Source organism: Epinephelus fuscoguttatus, linkage group LG16 (assembly GCF_011397635.1).
Source record: "Epinephelus fuscoguttatus linkage group LG16, E.fuscoguttatus.final_Chr_v1".
In the NCBI taxonomy this organism is placed as follows: Eukaryota; Metazoa; Chordata; class Actinopteri; order Perciformes; family Serranidae; genus Epinephelus; species Epinephelus fuscoguttatus.
Window position 1 is genome coordinate 28,937,914 of NC_064767.1, and position 19,468 is coordinate 28,957,381.

The window sequence follows — 19,468 nt, forward strand, 5'->3', positions numbered from 1 at the left end:
ACCACTTCACCTAAAACCACAAATGACAGCCTTGTGGTGATGCTTGAATAATGGTAGGGTTCATCCTCTAGGGACCACGAAAGTCTGTACAAATGGTGCAATTCCATCTTATAGATGCTGAGATATTTCAGGGGATAAGCAACAACTTTGACCTGCAGGTGGCAGTACAGGAAAAGTCAGTGAATAGACCAGGGGTAGGCAACTTGCGTCTCCTGAGTCTCATGCAGCTCTTTATCCCTTTTTCAGTGTCTCCCTGTGGCTTTGATGAAAAAAATATATGGAAATGAATAACGGTTATTTTTTAAAAAAAAAAGAAAAAAGAAAAAAAATGTATTTTTATTTATCAGTGTAGTCTTCTTAGCTGGTTAGCTATGGATGCCAAATCCAAAAAGTAAAAGTCTTGGACTAAAAGTTCTTTCAGAATTAAGTAGTGCTTGGACAGATTTGTTTGCTTTCCTTGCCAGTTCTGCAAAGTTAAAGTACCAAATAATCATGAATAGTGCCACCTTGTGGTAAAACATATTAATAAATGCTCATTTAGCCTAGACTATCAGTTAGGCTAATTTGGACTTCATGGGCTGCCTTACCTTCATATAAGGCTCAAATATGTTTTGCAGCTCCAAACTGATTATTTGTATTATTTTTGGTCAAAAATGGCTCTTTTGATAGTAAAGGTTGCAGACCCCTGGAACAGACCAGGGGTAGACACTGAAATTAGTTAGAAAATAAAATCTGGTTTGCGAGCTTGTGAAACATCTGTCTGGCTATTGGTTATCCTTTCTATTTGGTAATTATTAACAAATGCTCATGTGTGTTTCCCACTTAATCATCTAATCATCCACCCATTCTAAAACTGAAAATGGTAAAACACTCTTAATAAATGTGTTTTGGACCAGATGCAAACCTTTCCTCGGGTTCAGGAGTATCTTCCTAATGAATTTGTCATATTCAGTGTTATTATTTTAAGTTTCTAAAAAGAAAAAGAAGGTGTCATGCTGGAGAAGAACAAACACAAGCTATTAAAGCATTACTATATTCGTTATTAACATCAATAAAACCATTAGTTACAACCAATAAACTCTTTATAAAGGGTGTCTTATTAGAAAATGGTGCCCTTGCTAATATTGCATTGCTTCTCTGAAATAACTGAATGTATCTGAGAAAACATAGAGGCACAATGTTTTTAAAATGTTAAACATGTTAGCTGAGCACACTACACATTTCTCTCAGTGCCTGTATATGTGTATTAAACCTTCAAATGAATGTACAGAAACATTAGACGCAGTGTGACCCATCTCTACATCCATTAAACAAAGAACAAGGGCCATGAAAGCAGTGTTTATGCATATTTAGTTTACTTTTGTATGACAAAGTTGTTTCAGAAGGGTTTCAGTTTTACTTGGAAGTCATGAATGTGACTGATAACTGTTGCACAAGTGATGTTATGGCACAAGTGACTGAGCGTACAATCATGCTTTAAATCCTACAATTTACTGGTGTTGTAAGTGTATAAGGAGATCTAAAAAGCACACAGTAATTTATTCTGAAATGCACCCAGTGTGTTTGGATTCAAAGTCTATACAAACAAACAAGTGGCTTTGCAAATATACTCTCTGAGCCTTTGTGTTGCCTCTGAGTGTGTGCTTATCCTACTCCATCAAAACTGGCTCTAATGAGTTTCAATATTAAAATGTTTCCAGGGTGCCACAGATACTGATCTTGACTTTGCACCATTTATTTGTCCATTATAAGTGTCCACTAACATGAATAGTGTTCTGCTGATTATTACTCAGAAAAATGAGTATACAAGAGCGTAGTAAAAATCAATAAAAATGACTCAGCAGCAGGGAGAGATGCCAGACCACCCCGCTGAATCAAAGGTTAGTGTACTTACACAAATGTTTAAAAAAGTGAGAGTGATCTGCCAGACAGTGCACTCTCACTTCACTCTGCTGGATGTCTTCTGATCCACTGCCATCATGAACCTGAAGCTCCTCTTCTTTTGCCTCTTCTTAGCGGTGCTCCTCATGCCTGCTGAAGTATGTATTCACTGTATATCTGATATTGTGTGGGAATAAGCAAAAGTACTGGCTTTTATTTACAATGTTGCAATGTATGATAGGGGGTTTTGATGGGAATAAAATGCAGTAGAGCTTTTTGTCCATGTTTCTGTTTAAGAAGATAATTGTTTTGTCGTCAATATCAACAAGATTCTACGTTATTATTATGACTCTAATGTGGTGCTTTCAAATCATGATTTAGCTGAAACATAAAAAAAAGCACAAACATCATCATGGCCATAATCATCATCATCATGATCATGATCATGGGTCTCAGAGAAATAATCTAAAACACTTAAAAAAGAAGGGAAGGCTTCAGGAGATACTTGAAGGTGAGTGCCTATTTTTATTCCTTTATGTTACATTAAATAAGAACAATATATATATATATATATATATATATATATATATATGACCTTTTTTATGGGGTAAAAGCGAGAGGAAGAAAACAATGCTTTATATCTCATAAAGGAAAATTATTGTTGTAGACTTCTTCTTTGCAATCCTGGATGGAGCTGGTGATGAAGACAATGATGACAAAGACGACGACACTTCAGACTGGCTCTATGAACTTCAAGAGCCAACAGGTTACAGAGTTATTCTGTCAAACTGTTTATACCAATCTGTGATGTTACATTTCCCCATAAAATGCTGCATCACACAGGAAAGCTCTAAATTAATGCTCACATTCCCCTCTCAACTTTTCTCATTTGTCAGGCCAATGCGACCCAAACCCTTGCCTCAACAATGGAGTGTGTGAGGAGAGAGGGAAGAAGAAATTCAAATGCGACTGTCCAAAACCTTTCAAGGGAAAGAAATGCCAGAAAGGTTTGAAAAACAAATCCTGCTTTCCTATGGATCTGCACACAGGTAATATACGCACAATATGTATGAGCAAAAATGAATTATTATGTCATCATCTCAGGTCCAAGACATTGTAAAAGAGGTCGATGCGGTCATGGTGAATGTGTACTGATTTCAATTCCCCCATACTATGAGTGCAAATGCAAGGCACCCTTCCAGCCTCCACACTGCAGACACTGTAAGAAGTATTTCTTTGTCCAAACAAGACAGAATACATTTTTTCCACAAATTTCTACAGTTTCTGAAAGCAAGCTTTCACTATTAATTGTTTTCCTCCAAAGTTGCACTTTGTGAGCCTAATCCATGTAGGAATGGTGGAGAATGCGTCGTAGAGGGTGATGACTTTAACTGCCAGTGCTCTCCAGGGTACAGAGGACGTTTCTGCCACGTTGGTAAATACCACATCCTACATTATGATTTTAGCCTAATGTATGTATCACCATAATATATATGAATACTGTATGAGTAAGGTTTATGTCTTAGGCCCAGATGACTGCTATGTGGAGGACGGAGAGTCATACCGTGGCAATGTGAGTGAGACAGAAGACAGAGATGAATGCCTCTACTGGAACTCTCACTTCATCCTGGAGAACGGAGCTGATCCCTTAAGCACCTTCGAGGACAAAGACGGACTTGGCCCTCATAACTTCTGCAGGTCAGGTAGACAATAAATAAGTGTTTAGACATAGCAGTGGACATCTTCAAGATATGGAAGCTCTGAGAGGCAAATGAGGAAAAGATATTATTGTGATCCAAGTTCTAAGTCTGATCTAAATAGTTAAGAACAGGTGGAAAAAAAGGTCTGCCAAAAGAATCTTCCTAAATTCCTTGTTTTAAATCTGCAAAACAGGTAAAAAAAACCCCCAAAAACCTCAAAACAAACAGGTTTGCTGGGATAATGGATGATTTTCTATTAAAAAAAAAATTCATCTGTGAAAACAGGTGGGGAAAAAAGTTTTAGCAGGTGAACTTTTTTTTTTGGCAGGATGATTTTTTAAACATTTGTTGTTATAATACTAATTCCAGCCAGTACGCCACTTTTATTCCAGGTGAGTATTAATTTATCCATATATTCTAAACGTGAGGTACATGTAATAAGTGTTGGCAAGTTATATAAGTGACTACTACGTTTTTCTTTTGGCTAAAAATAAAACTCACCTGGAAGAAATCATGAATGCTTTTCGTCCCGTTGAGAACACAGAGTAGTGGTGAACTTCAGCCTCCTGTGGTGGAAATAAGTATTACAACAATAAATACAATTATCGCGGCAAAACATTTTTTCCTCACCTGTTTCACGGATGAAAAAAGAACTTAGGAACCCTGTCGAGCTGAGAAAGATTATTCTGATAAAATCTTTTTTTCCCACCAGTTCGTATGCCTTAAACACAGGAGAGAAAACACTTAAGATCAGACTTTGAAAATGGATCAGCAAAATTGTTTTTTTTTTTGTCTCTCAAGGTCTCCTTAACAAGACGATGCTCACTCACTTTGTTTTTATTACACAGAAACCCAGATGGAGACAAGAAGCCCTGGTGTTTCTACAGAAAAGGCCGCAAGTTGTTATGGGACCACTGTGATGTCACGGAGTGTCCTGTGCCAACAGGTCAGCTTTGAAGCTTTAGACAACTTTATAATCATGAGTAGAAAAAAATAGATAATAACAGTTGTGAACTTGTGTTATCTTTCTGTGTATGTGTTTTCAGGTGTGACGCCAACTGAAATTGTCCCTACTGAGGCCAAACCCACTGCTCCTCAGCCCCAACCTGCAACACCTAAACCTATAGAAACCTCCAAACCAGCAGATACCACACCCACAGTGACTGAGAAGCCCAGCCAGGCCCCACAACCTTCTCCTTCACCCACTTCTGCTCCTCTCCCCCCCACTGCCACCACTCATCCGCAACAGTTCTCCACCTGTGGGCAGCCTCAGCCAAAAAAGGCCATCACTCGGATTTATGGGGGTTTGAAAGTTCCTCCTGGGGCTGTACCCTGGCAGGTGTCCCTGCAAGTGAGACCACACAACAGCAATCTGCCATTCAAACACATATGTGGAGGAGTTCTCATTGAGAGCTGCTGGGTGCTGACAGCTGGACACTGCATGTAAGCACAGTTGTAACAACTGTGAATCTGAAAGAACACAAAACATCTGCTGATTATGGAAAAGCTATCACATGCGGTTTTAATTTTCTATGAATCATGTGTTGTTTGTGTTTGGACAGTGACCAAGGTAAGGACATGGAGGTGGTTATGGGAGGTCTGTCACTGGATGTGGATGAATCCACAGAGCAAACTGTAAAGGTTGCAGAGGCTATTAGACACGAGAACTACAGAGAGACTGAAACAGCTGTTTACAACGACATAGGTGAGCCATGTCTCCCTCTTATTGTCTATATATATATATATATATATATGTGTGTGTGTGTGTGTGTGTGTGTGTGTGTAACAATGATATTAGAATTTACCTGTAGAGTTACTTATCTTTTGATCCATTTTAATTAACTAGGGATTGGATGTGAAAGAGTCAAAGAGCACCATTTGTAATTATATGAATCATGACAGTATGACAACATCGATAGTAGGCCTACTGATTGATTGATTGAAGTAACCTTTAAAAACAGAAACAAATAATGACACTGTAATGTAGAATAACCAAGGTTAAGTTCTTCATTGTTTAATTTTTGATTTTGTTGTGACTTCTATCCAAACATTTTTTCCACAGCCTTGTTGAGGCTGAGCGGCACTGATGGAGTTTGTGCCAATGAGACCCAGTTTGTGAAGACCGCCTGTCTGCCTGATGCCGAACTGCCTGATGGGACGGAATGTAAAATTTCTGGATGGGGTGCTACTGAACACTGTAAGGCCACTTATGCATATTCAGCCACAAAAAAAAGAAAAGTCATTTTTATTCAGATCTTTTGGTTTGTTTAAGAGGCACTTTAGGGTTGAATGTTGGAGGACCTTGTAAATCTTTATTTGCATAAAACTCCCAAAATTAGAGGCAGCTTTTGTATTGCAGCTTTGTTGCATTTGTTGTTACATTTGTTAAAAGTACAGTTCACCCCCAAATTAAAAATACACATTTTCCTCTCATCTGTAGTCATCTTGATTGTTTTGGTTTGAATTGCAGAGTGTTGGAGATATCCGCCACATAGATGTCGGCCCTCTCTCGGATACAATGAAACTAGATGGCACTCTGCTTGTGGCTCTCAAAGCATGTAGAAAATATTCTCTTTCTACACCTGCCAACCATATCACCATGTGGAAGGAAGCATGTATCTGTAGATATGAACATTTATGGCATCCTTCTTGTCTGAGCCGTTACGTTAGCTAGCTTAATGGGGCTAAGTTAAGTGAGCTAGTAGTAGATGCATGCTTCTCTCAGCACAGCGCTATGGTTGTTTAAGTTAAGTTTAATTAAGTTAAGTTAAGTTTATCAATCCCCCTGAGGGGAAATTCAATGTTTTCACTCTTGCTTGTCAATTACACACAGGTCCAAAAGACACACACATGCACAAACAGGACACAAAGTGGAGAGATGTCAGAGTGAGGGGGCTGCCCTTGGTCAGGCGCCCCGAGCGGTTGGGGGGTTCGGTGCCTTGCCCAGTGGCACCTCAGCAATGCCCAGGAGGTGAACTGGCACCTCTCCAGCCACCAGTCCATGCAGGGACTCGAACAGGCGACCCTCCGGTTCCCAACCCAAGTCCCTATGGACTGAGCCACTGCCGTCAGGTGTAGAAAGAAAATAGTTCCTACAAGAAACTACTCACAAGAAGGTCTCTGGATAATGTTGTGTAGTCGGGTCATGATTTGTGGAAAGAGACATTGCTGTTGAGTTTTTCAAAGTTTTTTTTTTTTTTGACACTTTGAGGAACACAAGCTGAGTGCCATCTAGTTCCATTATATTCAAGAGCAGGGAGACATCTTCATGTCTGATTATCTCCAACACTCGGCATCTCACAACTAAACAATCTAGACTGATCAATAGCACTACAGGTAAAATATGCATTTTTGATTTGAGGTTGAACAGTCCCTTTAAAATCTCATTTTCTACCTTCTCTCTGCAGCTGCATATGGTTCCAACCATCTGCTGGAGGCCGACGTACTGCTGATCGACCAGGAAAAGTGCTCTGAACCTGATATTTATGGTAAAGTTCTGGATATTACTATGTTCTGTGCTGGCCACCTGCAGGGAGGGGTGGATTCCTGCCAGGTTAGTAGAGGAAACTTGTGCGCTACCTTTCAAAATATCTATTCAAGCTCTTAAAATAGCTGAGCGCAGCAGTGTATGCATTTGCTATCTGGCCAGCTGTGTGTTCTTGTTTCAGGGTGACTCTGGAGGACCACTGACTTGTAAGGAGAACAGCACCAACGTTATATATGGTTTGGTGAGCTGGGGAGACCAATGTGGACGGAAGAACAAGCCTGGGGTCTACACACGGGTCACCAACTATCTGGACTGGATCAGGTCAAAGATTCAAGCAGCATCTTCATAAGCAAACTCTAATACTCAGCAACATGCCAGTGAAGCCAAGAACTTAGTGATGTATGGAGCAAGTCTTACTCATCGTGATTTAGCTTTTGGATTTTGTGCAGTCGTGCCTGATAGTTTAGACTTTAGACTTTTCAGGTCTACGATATCATTTTTAAATTCCAGTGCTACTTAATACAATCGTCCTAAAACGCTTTGGAAGAATTTTATCAAATAGTTTTGTTGTGGAGTAAATGTGCATTGTCATTCAGTTTAATGTGTTTTTATCTGTTACATGTGACCTAGAATCCTGAGACAATCTAAAACCTGAAATTAGAAATGAAGAGTGTGTGGAAAAGGAAAAGACAAAATAAATGTTCAATATGACCATCCTGAGGCTTTTAAGGGAAAGTGTCGTATTTTCTTATTAATCAAGCACGGTATTTCTCCGTGGTCTTGCAACAGAAATTGCATTATAATTGTAGTGGGGTGGAAGATGACTTCTAATAACAAGCATATACACATTATTCCTTGGAGACATGGAGTCAAATACATCAGTATACAGTAGACAGGATATATTACGCCATACTGATAAATGCTTCTTCTTGTTGTTAACTTCAATCCTGGGCGTCTCTTTATGCTTTTCTGTGCCAAATGTCTTGTCCTCACCAGGCCCAAGGGTGGCAGAACTAATAGCTACACCCTTGATCAGGATAAGGAGAGTCACAGTGTCTGAATGTCCGTAAAGTTATTTTATTGCAGCCTGTCATCTGGGCTTTCATGAAAATACCTTTTATACACAAGTACACAACATGACAGCTCACAATCAAGTAGGGTTACATTTTTTTTTTATACTTTTTTAGCGCTGCTTATGTCTTGCAAGGTTCTGTTGATGTGCCACAAATTATACTCCAACTCTAAAGTCTATGAAAATGTCCTGGGTGACACATGATTGGCCTAACTTGGTATTGTGTTTGCTGCAGGGCAGCAACTCTTTAAGGTCACTGACATGTGAGAACAGAGGCACGCATGCCCTCCATGGTCTGGTGAGCCGAGGGGACAGTGGGACAAAGATTGAGCCAGTAGTTTACGCACGGGTCATTTACTTCCTGAACTACATCAAGTCAAACATGAGAGCTGCTAAGCTGCTGACCGATTAGATTAGTCTTTACCATGGAACAAAAGTGTTGAGGATGCACCCGATACCGCTTGATGAAATATTTACCGTACGTGACACTGAATAGTTAATATAGACTACAGATCATATACTAGACTGAAAAACTTTAAATGTCTCTTCTTGACTATATTTCTTACTTCACAGCTTTCAGTAAAACATCAGCATTACAGGATTACAATAATATAATCTCAGAAAACTATAATAATACAGTACATCAAGCCTTGCCCTCTTGCCCAGTGGTGCTGGTAATGAGAACTATATGATAACATACATACAGTAGAGGTAGGTGAATTCCTTCATCAAAGTTTTAGTTTCACCTGGGACAGATCCAGTCAGGTAAACCAGTGATAGTCCTATAAGTGTGACAACCACAGCAGAACTTGATTTCAGTGGATCAGTGAATCTTGGTGCACAACGCAGTCATTTAAGGTTGTCCTCTGTTCCCTCATCTGTGTTTACATGCCAATCCCAGGGGTCCTTGATCCAAAACAAGGTAAGCGGCTGCTTGTTGAGTCCATTCACATCAATGCATGGGTTTAACATTGGGTAGAGAGGCTCTGTGCACTGCACACAGAAAGAGTGAAGCAGGGTCATAGCGTCAGCATCGTAGAATGACAGCTCCCCCTTCTGGAGATTTGCCAGTATGCCCAGCTTTCTGACTCTCGTTCCCACTGACAGCTGCTTCTCCTGGGTATCATGGCATGCCAGGTACTGTCCATCTCCATGGTAGATGCACCAGGATTTGTTGTTCACACCCAGGCTGGAGGAACTCTGATTTGGAGTATCTTTTTTATCGACTGGCCCAGTGGTCACACCTACTAGCCAGTAAGGTTTCTCCTGGACAATGACTTCCCAGTAGTGCTGGCCTGTAGTAAAACTCTCCTGAGCCAGGACACTGTACTGGGAGTCATATGGCTGAGGGCTCAGAGCTTCACTCACAGGCTGCCTTCTCCAGTACACTTGTTTCTTGTCCTGGGATATTTCCAGTTTTGGATGGGCTGACTTTGAGTCCAGAGCAGGAGAACTTAGATCTGCAAATAAAAATCTACATTCAGTACACAATTACAGAGAAAGTGTGGGTTGATTTTGGATTGCAAAATGTAGGATTCTTTACTAACATGACCACATTCGTGGAAAGTGTTGGGACAGAGCTACCGAGAGGTCGTCCACCAGCCTCTCTACTGTTCTCAGCTTCTCAAGGTCACACAGATCTTTGTCTATTTCCTGGATCGGTGCTACATCCAAAGGGTCACTTCAATAAAAATTGAAAACCATTAGAAAGCAAAAATCATACCAAAAGACGGCAATTAGGACAGAAACAAATACAGTGACAATGTACTCACCAAAGATTCTGTGCTGTGATTTGCTGTTGAAAATAAACAGGTCATGTACTAATGTAATTTCTGCAACTGCAGAAAACATTTTACCTGCAAAGACTTGCACATGATCACAGTATCACACTGTCATAATGTAAGGTATCATACCTGTAGGAATCGCAGCTCATTGCTTTCTTGCAGGAGTGATTTGCTGGAGGCTCTGAGGCTGTCTATCTCTTTGATCTGGGCCTCCATGATGGCTCTCTGGGCCTCCAGCCACTCTGTCATGTATGTCTCCTCTGCATCTATGACCTGCATCATCAGACGCTCATCACCATCCAGCACAACACGGATCCTGCTGTACTTGTCTGAGATTCTCTCTCGGAAATCTGCAGCAGACTTCTAGAGGGAAAAAATTACAAGAGGTGATTCTGAGAGTAAAAAAAATGAGCATTTAAAAGATGTATTTCACGCTGACTGTACCACTGTTTGTGTATACAGTGACTCCAAGTCCCTGATTGCATGTTCTGCTTCACTTCTCCTCTTCAGCAGCTGGTTCACGGTGGTCTCTAACATACTCTAAAGACAGAAATACAACAAGCCTATATAACATAAAAACCCTGACAGAGATATAAATATATGATCATGACATTTACAGGAAATAAAACTAGCCAATGACAAAACACTGCTTATATTCACCTTGAAGTCTGCGCAGGCTTCATGGAGTTGAGATGCTTTGTGGTTCTTATGCATGCCAACCAGGACGCACAGACAGCACACAGGGACCCTTTCCTCCATACAGAAGAGTTTGAGCTCATCACGGTGCTCCCTGCACTTCAGAGACAGTGGATCCCCCGTTACCGCCACAACTGTGTGTTCCCTCAGAGCAGACCTTTGCTGGTGCAGCAGGGCGTGAGCCTGGCACAGTGAGGCATCACAGGTCAGACAGGTCCTTACGGCCACTGATGGCGTCTCTATGCAGTGGTCACAGTGGATAGTTGGAGATGATTCGGTTGCCCTGCTTGGTGTCGTTGTCTTCAGCTCTGCTGTTGACGGCCTGTTGGTGGTGAAGTCCTTTACCTTTTTCTGAAGGCTGGTGTTTATGTCCAGAGTGAGGTCAGATGGGAGGAATATCTGACACTCTGGACAGAAGTAAGGAACCTCATCAGATCCATCTGTTTCCCACACAGTCTGGATACAAGTGAGGCAGAAGTCATGCCCACATGGCAGTGTGACAGGATCTGTGAAGAGGTCCTGGCAGACAGGACACTTTAAAGTTTCCTCAACAGTCCCCATAGCTCTGCTTGCATCTGTTATGGCAGCTCAGTGTGCACTGTGCTCCCGGCCTTCCTGCTCATGAATGTTTCACTGGCCTCTCTTGGCACGCTACACACACCACTCATGTGCCTCAGTGTCAGATTACTAAAGATGAGATGAAATCTTCCACCAGCTGATTCAAGCCGTTGACTCTCAGGAAACCACACACAATTAAATGGCACATTTCCAAAAAAACAAAAACAAAACGGATTAAGTGACTTAAATGACCAATTATTTGTTGTATATGCAGTAACATTTAAATTCAAACAAAACTAATTAATTTGAATGTGAAAATCAGTTTTTGACTTTGTGCTCAGTAACCTGACAAAAACCTTTCTAATATGAATTTAAGGTCCATTTGCTAGCTTTTATCAGGAGCTTTCAAGCACATCTTAAGGTCTTCATCACTAAAACTGAAAAATGTGCCTACAGTAATATTCAGTCATACTTAAAACAGTTGTATAGTTATACTGATCAACACCACTTTATAACTTTAAAAAAACCGAAACGAAATTGAATTTTATCAAATTAATTCGACTAATTTAATTTTTAGAGGTGTGTATTTTGAGTGCATTGTGTTTAAGATATAACTGAATCAATATTTTTACTACACAAACATTATCTAACGCAAAACAACGATTCATAATTTGTCTTTCTTAAATTAAAGAAAGGTTGAAACTTTTCAAAAACAAAGTCACTGGTGTGTTTCTACCCTCCTTCCCTATGTTTGTACTTCCCATTGCTACGTAAGCATCTACCCATCAAAAATGCTATTTCTGCGTACGTAAGGACAGATTTGCGTAAATCTCTTTCATACTACGTAGACATCTCTGGATACCCTGCGTACATGTCGTTCGTGCATAGCTCAATTACGGCACTTCACTTCCCAACCAACGTGGGCTGTGGATGTGGCAGCTCACCACCGCCAGCCCGGCTTACTACGTGTCTTCTGCAGTGCACACACAAGTGTTTTTGTGTTTGGTTTTGTAGACGTTCAAATTATCAGGTAACGAGTCATTTTATATAACATTTACTCGGTCTGTTTTGTCAGAGATATCCGCAAGCAATCAGAGTGTTAGCTCATAATAGCTAATGCTAGCTAACGTTAGCTAGCCCCAGGTTTGACAGGAGTGACACTAGTGTCTTAGCTACAATATGTTAGCCTTCTTAACTAACTTGCAGACCTCTGTGGCTTCACATATGCTAGAGGTTATTTGTATGAACCGCAATTAGCCCTGGATTTTTTTTTTTTTTTTTTTTTTTACTGTTAGCTAATATGTCTAAGATAACAAACCCAAACATCATCGTCAGTGGGTCAGTATGTCAGGGTCAAGTACCAACTTGCTGATGACTCCATGACACATGATACAAAGCTCTCCAGTGAGACTAAAATGATGTACAAATGACAAGTGTTCATTGATTTTCTTAGGTTTTATATTCTATTATCTTGTAAGTACAGTGTATATAGACATCTGCACAGTCTGTGTATCATATCCAAAAGCTGCTTATTTCATATGAGGTACTGTTAGAGTAACCTGACATTGGTTTGTGTGTTTTATAGGTGCCATGTTTGCCAGACTGGCCTTGTGCTCTCGCCTGCCATCCAGAATCTGGCAGTCAAATGTCCATCCAGTCTCCATCAGAGCCTATTCTAAGGCCAATTGTAAATAACTCTTGATCTGTACGCTTTAATGTGCTCTTTGGTGTGTACTGATGTGTAATAAAATGTGACTTTGTTATTCTCTGCAGTCCCACGTCACCATGGGAAGTCTTTTGCCCACCGGAGTGAGTTAAAGCAGGCCAAACGCATTGTTGTGAAACTGGGGAGTGCTGTGGTGACACGCGATGAGTGTGGTCTGGCATTGGGACGGCTGGCCTCAATAGTAGAGCAGGTAAGGTCATATTAATATTGCTGATACAGACAAAAGAGTAACCCTGTGATCATAGCTGTGTGAACTTCATATTATGTGGGCTCAAGAAGATTTAAAATCGAACTGAACTTAGGAGTGATCTTTGCGTTGAAAGAAGAACTTCAGTGTTCTAGCCTTTGTGTTTCCTGTCAGGTGGCCATGCTGCAGAATCAAGGCAGGGAGATGATGATCGTCACCAGTGGTGCTGTGGCGTTTGGGAAGCAAAGATTGAGACATGAAATCCTCTTGTCTCAGAGCGTCAGACAAGCCCTTCATTCTGGACAGAACCAACTCAAAGAAATGGTAAATAATAATTTTGAGCACTGTGAGGTTTATCTCACTCATTGAGGAATGCTTAAATGCTTATTAGAGATACATTTTAATTTGTTCGCAGTCTTTTTAACTTAAATGAAATATCTGTTTTCAGTCAGTTCCAGTTTTGGAAGCAAGAGCATGTGCAGCTGCTGGACAGAGCGGTCTGATGGCGTTGTATGAAGCTATGTTCACCCAGTACAGCACCTGCACTGCACAAGTATGTACTCCACCTTTCTCACACAGTAAAATGCTGACAGAGTTTTAAGTCACTTAATTTTCTATGTTGCTTTCCACCTCTGTAGATTCTGGTCACCAACCTGGACTTTCATGATGAGCAGAAGCGTCGCAACCTGAACAGCACGCTCCATGAACTGCTGCGGATGAACATTGTCCCCATCATCAACACCAACGATGCTGTTGTTCCGCCCCCTGTTCCCAACAGTGACTTACAGGGGGTAAATGTGGGTATTGTGTGATGGGCATGCTGGGAATGCTGAATGTGGTCCTGCATTGTGATGGTGGATTGCTTAAATCATGCAGAAATGAAAGACGTATGTTTCATTTCACTTACATTTCCACCCTCTCTAACATATATGTTTTTGGAAACGCTGTTTTTTTTAATTTCAAAGGCTGCTTTAAATGTTCTCTGCTAAGTGTGGTGGTGTTGCTCTCTGCCATTTAATTGTGCACACTGACTTGCTTGTGTTACCTTCTTTTGGAAAAAGACGAACAGGTGTTATTTGTTTTGCAGCTGAATGGGGCCGGGAGGCTTTTGTTGCATGGTAGAAACTGATAAGCTGTTATTCTACTGTGTGATGTAAGATACAGTTGATATTGTGAGATTTTGCCTTTGGCTTAATGAAATTTCTGTTTGTTTTTCAGGTAATAAGCATCAAAGATAATGACAGCTTGGCTGCACGGCTGGCTGTTGAAATGAAAGCAGACCTGCTTATTGCCCTGTCTGATGTTGAAGGTACAGCAGTCACCAATAATTTGATGATTGATTATGATTTACTTGCATGCGTGTTTCAATCCTGTATCTCATTATGTGCTATTAGATGTCGCCAAAGGGCTGCAACTAATTTATCGTCAGTTTATGATTGAATTTACTTGTCAAAAATGATCTCAGTTATCCATCGTAATTTACCGCAAACCGAAAGTGATCTCTGCAAATAGTTTATTATATAATAGCAAAAAGAAGATATTAGGTTTTCAATGATATGAAGCAGAAAAAGATGCCAGTTTGTTTATTTACAGTTTTCCGGTTATTACACATTGTAAAAATTACTAAAAGGGCCACTCCACCAATTTCATACATGAAGCTCAGCTTACAGTATGTAGTCATAAGGAGCATTCCTCAGCCTCTGAAAACAGTAGTGTGATGTCTTCTGCGGCTCTGAAGGGACCTTCCCAGAGTTTAAATAAAAGAACAATAGTAATGATGTCATCAGTGGTCCTTGGCTTGTCTTTGATATCTTAAATTGTTAACCGAAAAACCTGTGTTATAAACTGAAGGTGTGGGGTTTCAAAGAAGAGGGCATTTGGGAGGTAGAGAGGGGCTAATGCAAGATGCTGCAGAGTTACTGCACATCATGGAAGTGTAGGATACAATGTTTGTGAGCCTTTCCCATACTAGAGAGTAAAAGTCAGGATTGCATCAGCCCGTCCAATTTAATCTCTTGTGAGTCCCCTAACTTTATGGAAGTGTAACTCTAAATCACTGGAGTACTTTTAACAACGAACCAGGAATTAAAATAATCATAAATTAACTTATCATGTTGCAACAACATGCAGTCACTGCGTCGCTTTTATTTATTAACATCTTATTTCAGTGAGTCATCTGTTAATGGAAACTATGTTTACTGCCTGTCAAAATCAATGTGCTTTGATTCTGTGAAGGATTAAAAAGAAAGAAAAAAATCTATTCCACAGGCTTATACGACAGTCCCCCAGGAACTGATGATGCCAAGCTCATTGATATATTCTATCCTGGAGACCAGCAGTCAATCACGTACGGCACTAAGTCCAGAGTCGGCATTGGTGGCATGGAAGCCAAGGTCAGCATGACAGTCGATATTTTATCTGAAAGTGTAAACAAGACTGTGTTGTGGCTGTATGATGAAAAAGTTGCATTATACTCAATCATGCTCTATGACTCAGGTGAAAGCAGCCCTCTGGGCACTACAGGGTGGGACGTCTGTTGTTATCGCCAATGGCACACATCCTAAAGTTACAGGCCATGTCATCACAGATATTGTGGAAGGGAAGAAAGTTGGCACCTTCTTCTCTGAAGTGAAACCTGCAGGTACTGAGTTAAACCGCCCGGACAGAATATTTTAGCCACTTGTTGTGTTTGTGTTTTTGTATTTGATTTGTGTATTACTGACATCATCAGGTCCGACTGTGGAGCAGCAGACAGAGATGGCCCGGCACGCAGGCAGGGCTCTGGCCTCCCTGGACCCTGAACAGGTAAGTTTCTTGCTCTCTCAGTGTGGTCTGGTTTTAAATTTAAATTAGCTCTCTGATTTAGATTAGATTTTCTCATGGGGTCCAATTTTTGGGGGGTTGATTGTGGTAGAAACAAACAGTATATCTCATCACTGACACAGTAGAATGGCATTTGTTGCTATGTATTTAGCACTAATATATATATAGAGATTTCGAAATGAATTTAAACGACAAGATTACAATAGAGAGAGAGGATCTCTTGGTTAGCACTCAGCAAACATAATAAATCAAAAACCTATCAACACAAAAATAGTGAATCATTTTCACAACAGGATGCAGGGGCAAAACTCATTAAGTTTTACATTGCACTGGCAGCAGCTTTAATTACTCTTGATTGTGGTTTTGTTAATTATATTGTGGTCTGTGTGTTTTTTCCAGAGAGGGGAGATCATCTGCTCTCTTGCTGAGCTGCTCACAGAGAAGAAAGATGAGATTCTCAGTGCCAACAAGAAAGACATGGAGTTAGCAATAACATCAGGTACAGAGACACAGAGGAGACACACTCATCACCTTTAATCCAAGCTGCATGTGATCATCTGATTCAGATGCAATGGATCACTCATCTGCAGCACTTCCACATAGGGAAATTGGTGTATGAAGACGGCTTGTCAGCACTGATTGACATTTATGTTAGCTTTGGTATGCATCAGCCATGTTGTCAATAAGTAATGTATAAGTTTGACAGGTGTCATTGCAGGCCCTGTGTTGTAGGGCAGCATAGCGCAGTGAGTTGGAAGACTGCTCTTTAAGTAGATGAGCAAAGTTACCACTCCTGCTGTATAATGCCTCAGCTAATTATTTATTATTGTATTATCAGTGTAATTATTCATTTTATTCTAATTCCTCACAGGTCGTCTCTCCCAGCCTCTGATTGACCGCCTGAGTCTGTCAACATCTAAGCTAAACAGCCTTGCTATTGGCCTCCGTCAGCTCGCTGTGTCCTCCAGGGATAGTGTGGGTCGTGTGCTGAGGAGGACCAGGGTGGCCAACAACCTAGAGCTGGAACAGATCACTGTCCCCATCGGTGTCTTGCTGGTCATCTTCGAGTCACGTCCTGATTGTCTCCCACAGGTTGCTCAGCCTTTAGAATTAATCACCATTAGCTGCTCATCTAGCAGACTTTGTACATCTTCATCATTGAAAGTTGATCTCAAATGTTCATGTATTTAATGTTGTTTTTCAGGTGTCAGCTCTGGCTATTGCCAGTGGGAATGCTTTGCTACTGAAGGGCGGTAAAGAAGCTTCCAACACCAATAGAATTCTGCACCAGCTCACTCAGGAAGCACTTTCCATTCATGGAGTGACGGATGCCATTCAGCTGGTAAAACTAAAAAGATTCATTAATGACAACCCAGTGTGCAGAGTGTTAGTTCTGTGACATAATGAAATTTGTTTGGATGTGTAGGTGAGCACACGTGAAGAAGTGGAGGATCTGTGCAGGCTTGACAAGATGATCGACCTGATCATTCCAAGGGGCTCGTCCCAGCTTGTACGGGACATCCAAAGGGCAGCTAAGGGGATTCCTGTACTGGGCCACAGCGAGGGTGTCTGTCACGTCTACATCGACAGCGACGCCAGCATAGACAAAGCTATTGATGTTGGTATGTGGTTCTTGTGTGTAGCTGTTGTTCCGTGATGTTTCCACTTCAGCTATGGTTTTGTCACAGTGTTTTTCAAGTTGAAAAACTGGAGAAAAAAATCTTGTTACCATATTTTACATGTTGCCCAATAGTTGTGGTTATTACCTTGTTGGAGTGGCACAGAACTCCTGAAGTAATATGAATGTTCTAATGTTTCATTCCAGTCAGAGACTCCAAATGTGACTACCCTGCAGCCTGCAATGCCATGGAGACCCTTCTTATTCACAGAGATTTGCTGCGAACCCCTATATTTGACCAGATCATTGATATGCTGAGAACAGAACATGTAAGAAACATGCACCAACACTCCATAATTAATATTACACACAGCATTAAAATATATAGCTATGTGTTTTTTACATGTTGATGAAGGTTTGGCATTTAATTCAGTTCAGTGAACAACACTTGTTTTTATTTTTGACTGATTATTTCATAGTTGTGTTGATAAATTGGCCATTACTTTCTCCCAGGTGAAGATCCATGCAGGCCCCCGGTTTGCATCCTACCTAACATTCAGCCCATCTGAGGTGAAGTCTCTGAGGACAGAGTATGGAGACCTGGAGTGCTGCATTGAGGTGGTAGACAGCATGCAGGATGCTGTGGACCACATCCACAAATACGGCAGCTCCCACACTGATGTCATTATTACAGAAAACGAGGAGACAGCTGAACAGTTTTTGCAGCAGGTAGACAGCGCCTGTGTGTTCTGGAACTCCAGCTCTCGCTTTGCCGATGGCTACCGCTTTGGCCTAGGTGTGTACACTATCACGCATGGTCTTACTTCTGAGTGCCATCTAAGTAAAACTATAAGAATATACATTTTTTTGTAATTAGATCTAACCTATTGCTGTCTTGAAAATGAGGCAGAAGAGTTGATTTTACGGTACTTATTTTTCAGGAGCTGAGGTTGGCATCAGTACAGCAAGGATACACGCCAGAGGTCCAGTGGGTCTAGAGGGGCTTCTGACCACCAAATGGGTACTGCGAGGGGAAGGGCACACTGTGGCTGACTTCTCGGAGCAAGGCAGTATGAAATACCTTCATGAAAACATCCCTATCCCGCAGGGGGGCTTTAGTTAGGTGTCTAACCAATCATCAACAGGAGTCAAGATAACTGATGTCTACCCGGAGTTTATTTCAAGGTTTGTGTCTGCCAGTAGCGCTTCAACTTTATAGCTGCTGCTTCATCACCTCTGCAAATCCACTATGTAGGTGAGAAAACTTGCATGCAGGACAGAGGCCACTTTAACTGGACAAACAAGTTCCTGGTTTCGTGAACATGTGCATAAACCTGTGGATCAGTTGTTTACAAAAATACCAATCTCCCGAGACGATGACTAGTTTTACATGACTGGTGGGATGGAAATGTATCCCAGTAAAAAGAAAATAAAAAAACAATTCCATTATGTATATGCAACAGTGTGTCAGGTGAAACGTAAGGTATACACAGACAAAGCGCTTTCCTCTGTAAGGTCATTTTTATAGTGACAGAATGAAATCATTGGCCCACCTGTGATTTTCTAACTTATTTTTCTACATACAAATTGTCCCTTGGCCTTTTTGTAATTTACTGTAAGTGTTTGTGCAGGATCTTGGCTCAGATTTATTTTGCTGTCCTCTCTCTTTGCACAGATGATTTAATAAATATGCTGTACAGTTCTCTACCCATGAGTTTGTGCGTTTTCTATCACAACCTTAACACAAATACAAATGCAAGAAGTGAATATAGGTGTCAGACGATGTTCTAATCTTAAATACTTGCTACCCTTTCACTGATTTGCAAGGGGAACAGAATGTAAACACTGGTTCATTTCCTTCATGAAAGTTGAGACAGGGCTGGAGCTCCCACTTGTCTTCAACGCAGCGCTTGTGACGTAAGCGGTGTGGGCGGGA

At 41.0% G+C, this 19,468-nt stretch overlaps 3 protein-coding genes across 4 annotated transcripts; 2 read left to right on the forward strand and 1 right to left on the reverse strand.

Moving 5' to 3' along the window:
* Positions 1 to 1,907: 1,907 nt before the first annotated feature.
* LOC125903888 (hyaluronan-binding protein 2-like) lies at positions 1,908 to 7,788 on the forward strand. The gene is made up of 13 exons (XM_049601071.1): positions 1,908 to 2,039; positions 2,263 to 2,392; positions 2,549 to 2,647; positions 2,778 to 2,888; positions 2,986 to 3,102; positions 3,206 to 3,316; positions 3,408 to 3,579; positions 4,430 to 4,527; positions 4,628 to 5,024; positions 5,144 to 5,286; positions 5,644 to 5,778; positions 6,989 to 7,134; positions 7,250 to 7,788. The coding sequence occupies exons 1-13, from the start codon at positions 1,980 to 1,982 to the stop codon at positions 7,415 to 7,417; spliced, it is 1,887 nt and encodes a 628-aa protein (XP_049457028.1). The 5' UTR covers positions 1,908 to 1,979; the 3' UTR covers positions 7,418 to 7,788.
* Positions 7,789 to 8,801: 1,013 nt separating this feature from the next.
* Positions 8,802 to 11,181, reverse strand: LOC125903877 (tripartite motif-containing protein 14-like). Its single transcript, XM_049601056.1, has 6 exons — positions 10,585 to 11,181; positions 10,369 to 10,464; positions 10,054 to 10,287; positions 9,913 to 9,935; positions 9,688 to 9,821; positions 8,802 to 9,600 (listed from the first exon to the last, which is right to left on the reverse strand). Exons 1-6 carry the CDS (start codon positions 11,179 to 11,181, stop codon positions 8,990 to 8,992), a joined length of 1,695 nt encoding a protein of 564 aa, XP_049457013.1. The 3' UTR covers positions 8,802 to 8,989.
* An 879-nt stretch (positions 11,182 to 12,060) lies between these two features.
* On the forward strand, positions 12,061 to 19,239 carry LOC125903725 (delta-1-pyrroline-5-carboxylate synthase-like). 2 transcript variants are annotated; one of them, XM_049600825.1, is made up of 17 exons: positions 12,061 to 12,208; positions 12,764 to 12,865; positions 12,952 to 13,094; positions 13,266 to 13,415; positions 13,540 to 13,644; positions 13,730 to 13,888; positions 14,310 to 14,400; positions 15,360 to 15,484; positions 15,588 to 15,732; positions 15,823 to 15,896; positions 16,314 to 16,413; positions 16,786 to 17,006; positions 17,119 to 17,256; positions 17,341 to 17,536; positions 17,740 to 17,861; positions 18,046 to 18,328; positions 18,474 to 19,239. In XM_049600825.1, exons 2-17 carry the CDS (start codon positions 12,769 to 12,771, stop codon positions 18,653 to 18,655), a joined length of 2,331 nt encoding a protein of 776 aa, XP_049456782.1. In that variant the 5' UTR covers positions 12,061 to 12,208; positions 12,764 to 12,768; the 3' UTR covers positions 18,656 to 19,239. The 2 variants fall into 2 exon arrangements, with proteins under 2 accessions (XP_049456782.1, XP_049456783.1); XM_049600826.1 differs by having other exon boundaries at positions 13,730 to 13,882.
* The last annotated feature ends 229 nt before the right edge of the window (positions 19,240 to 19,468 follow it).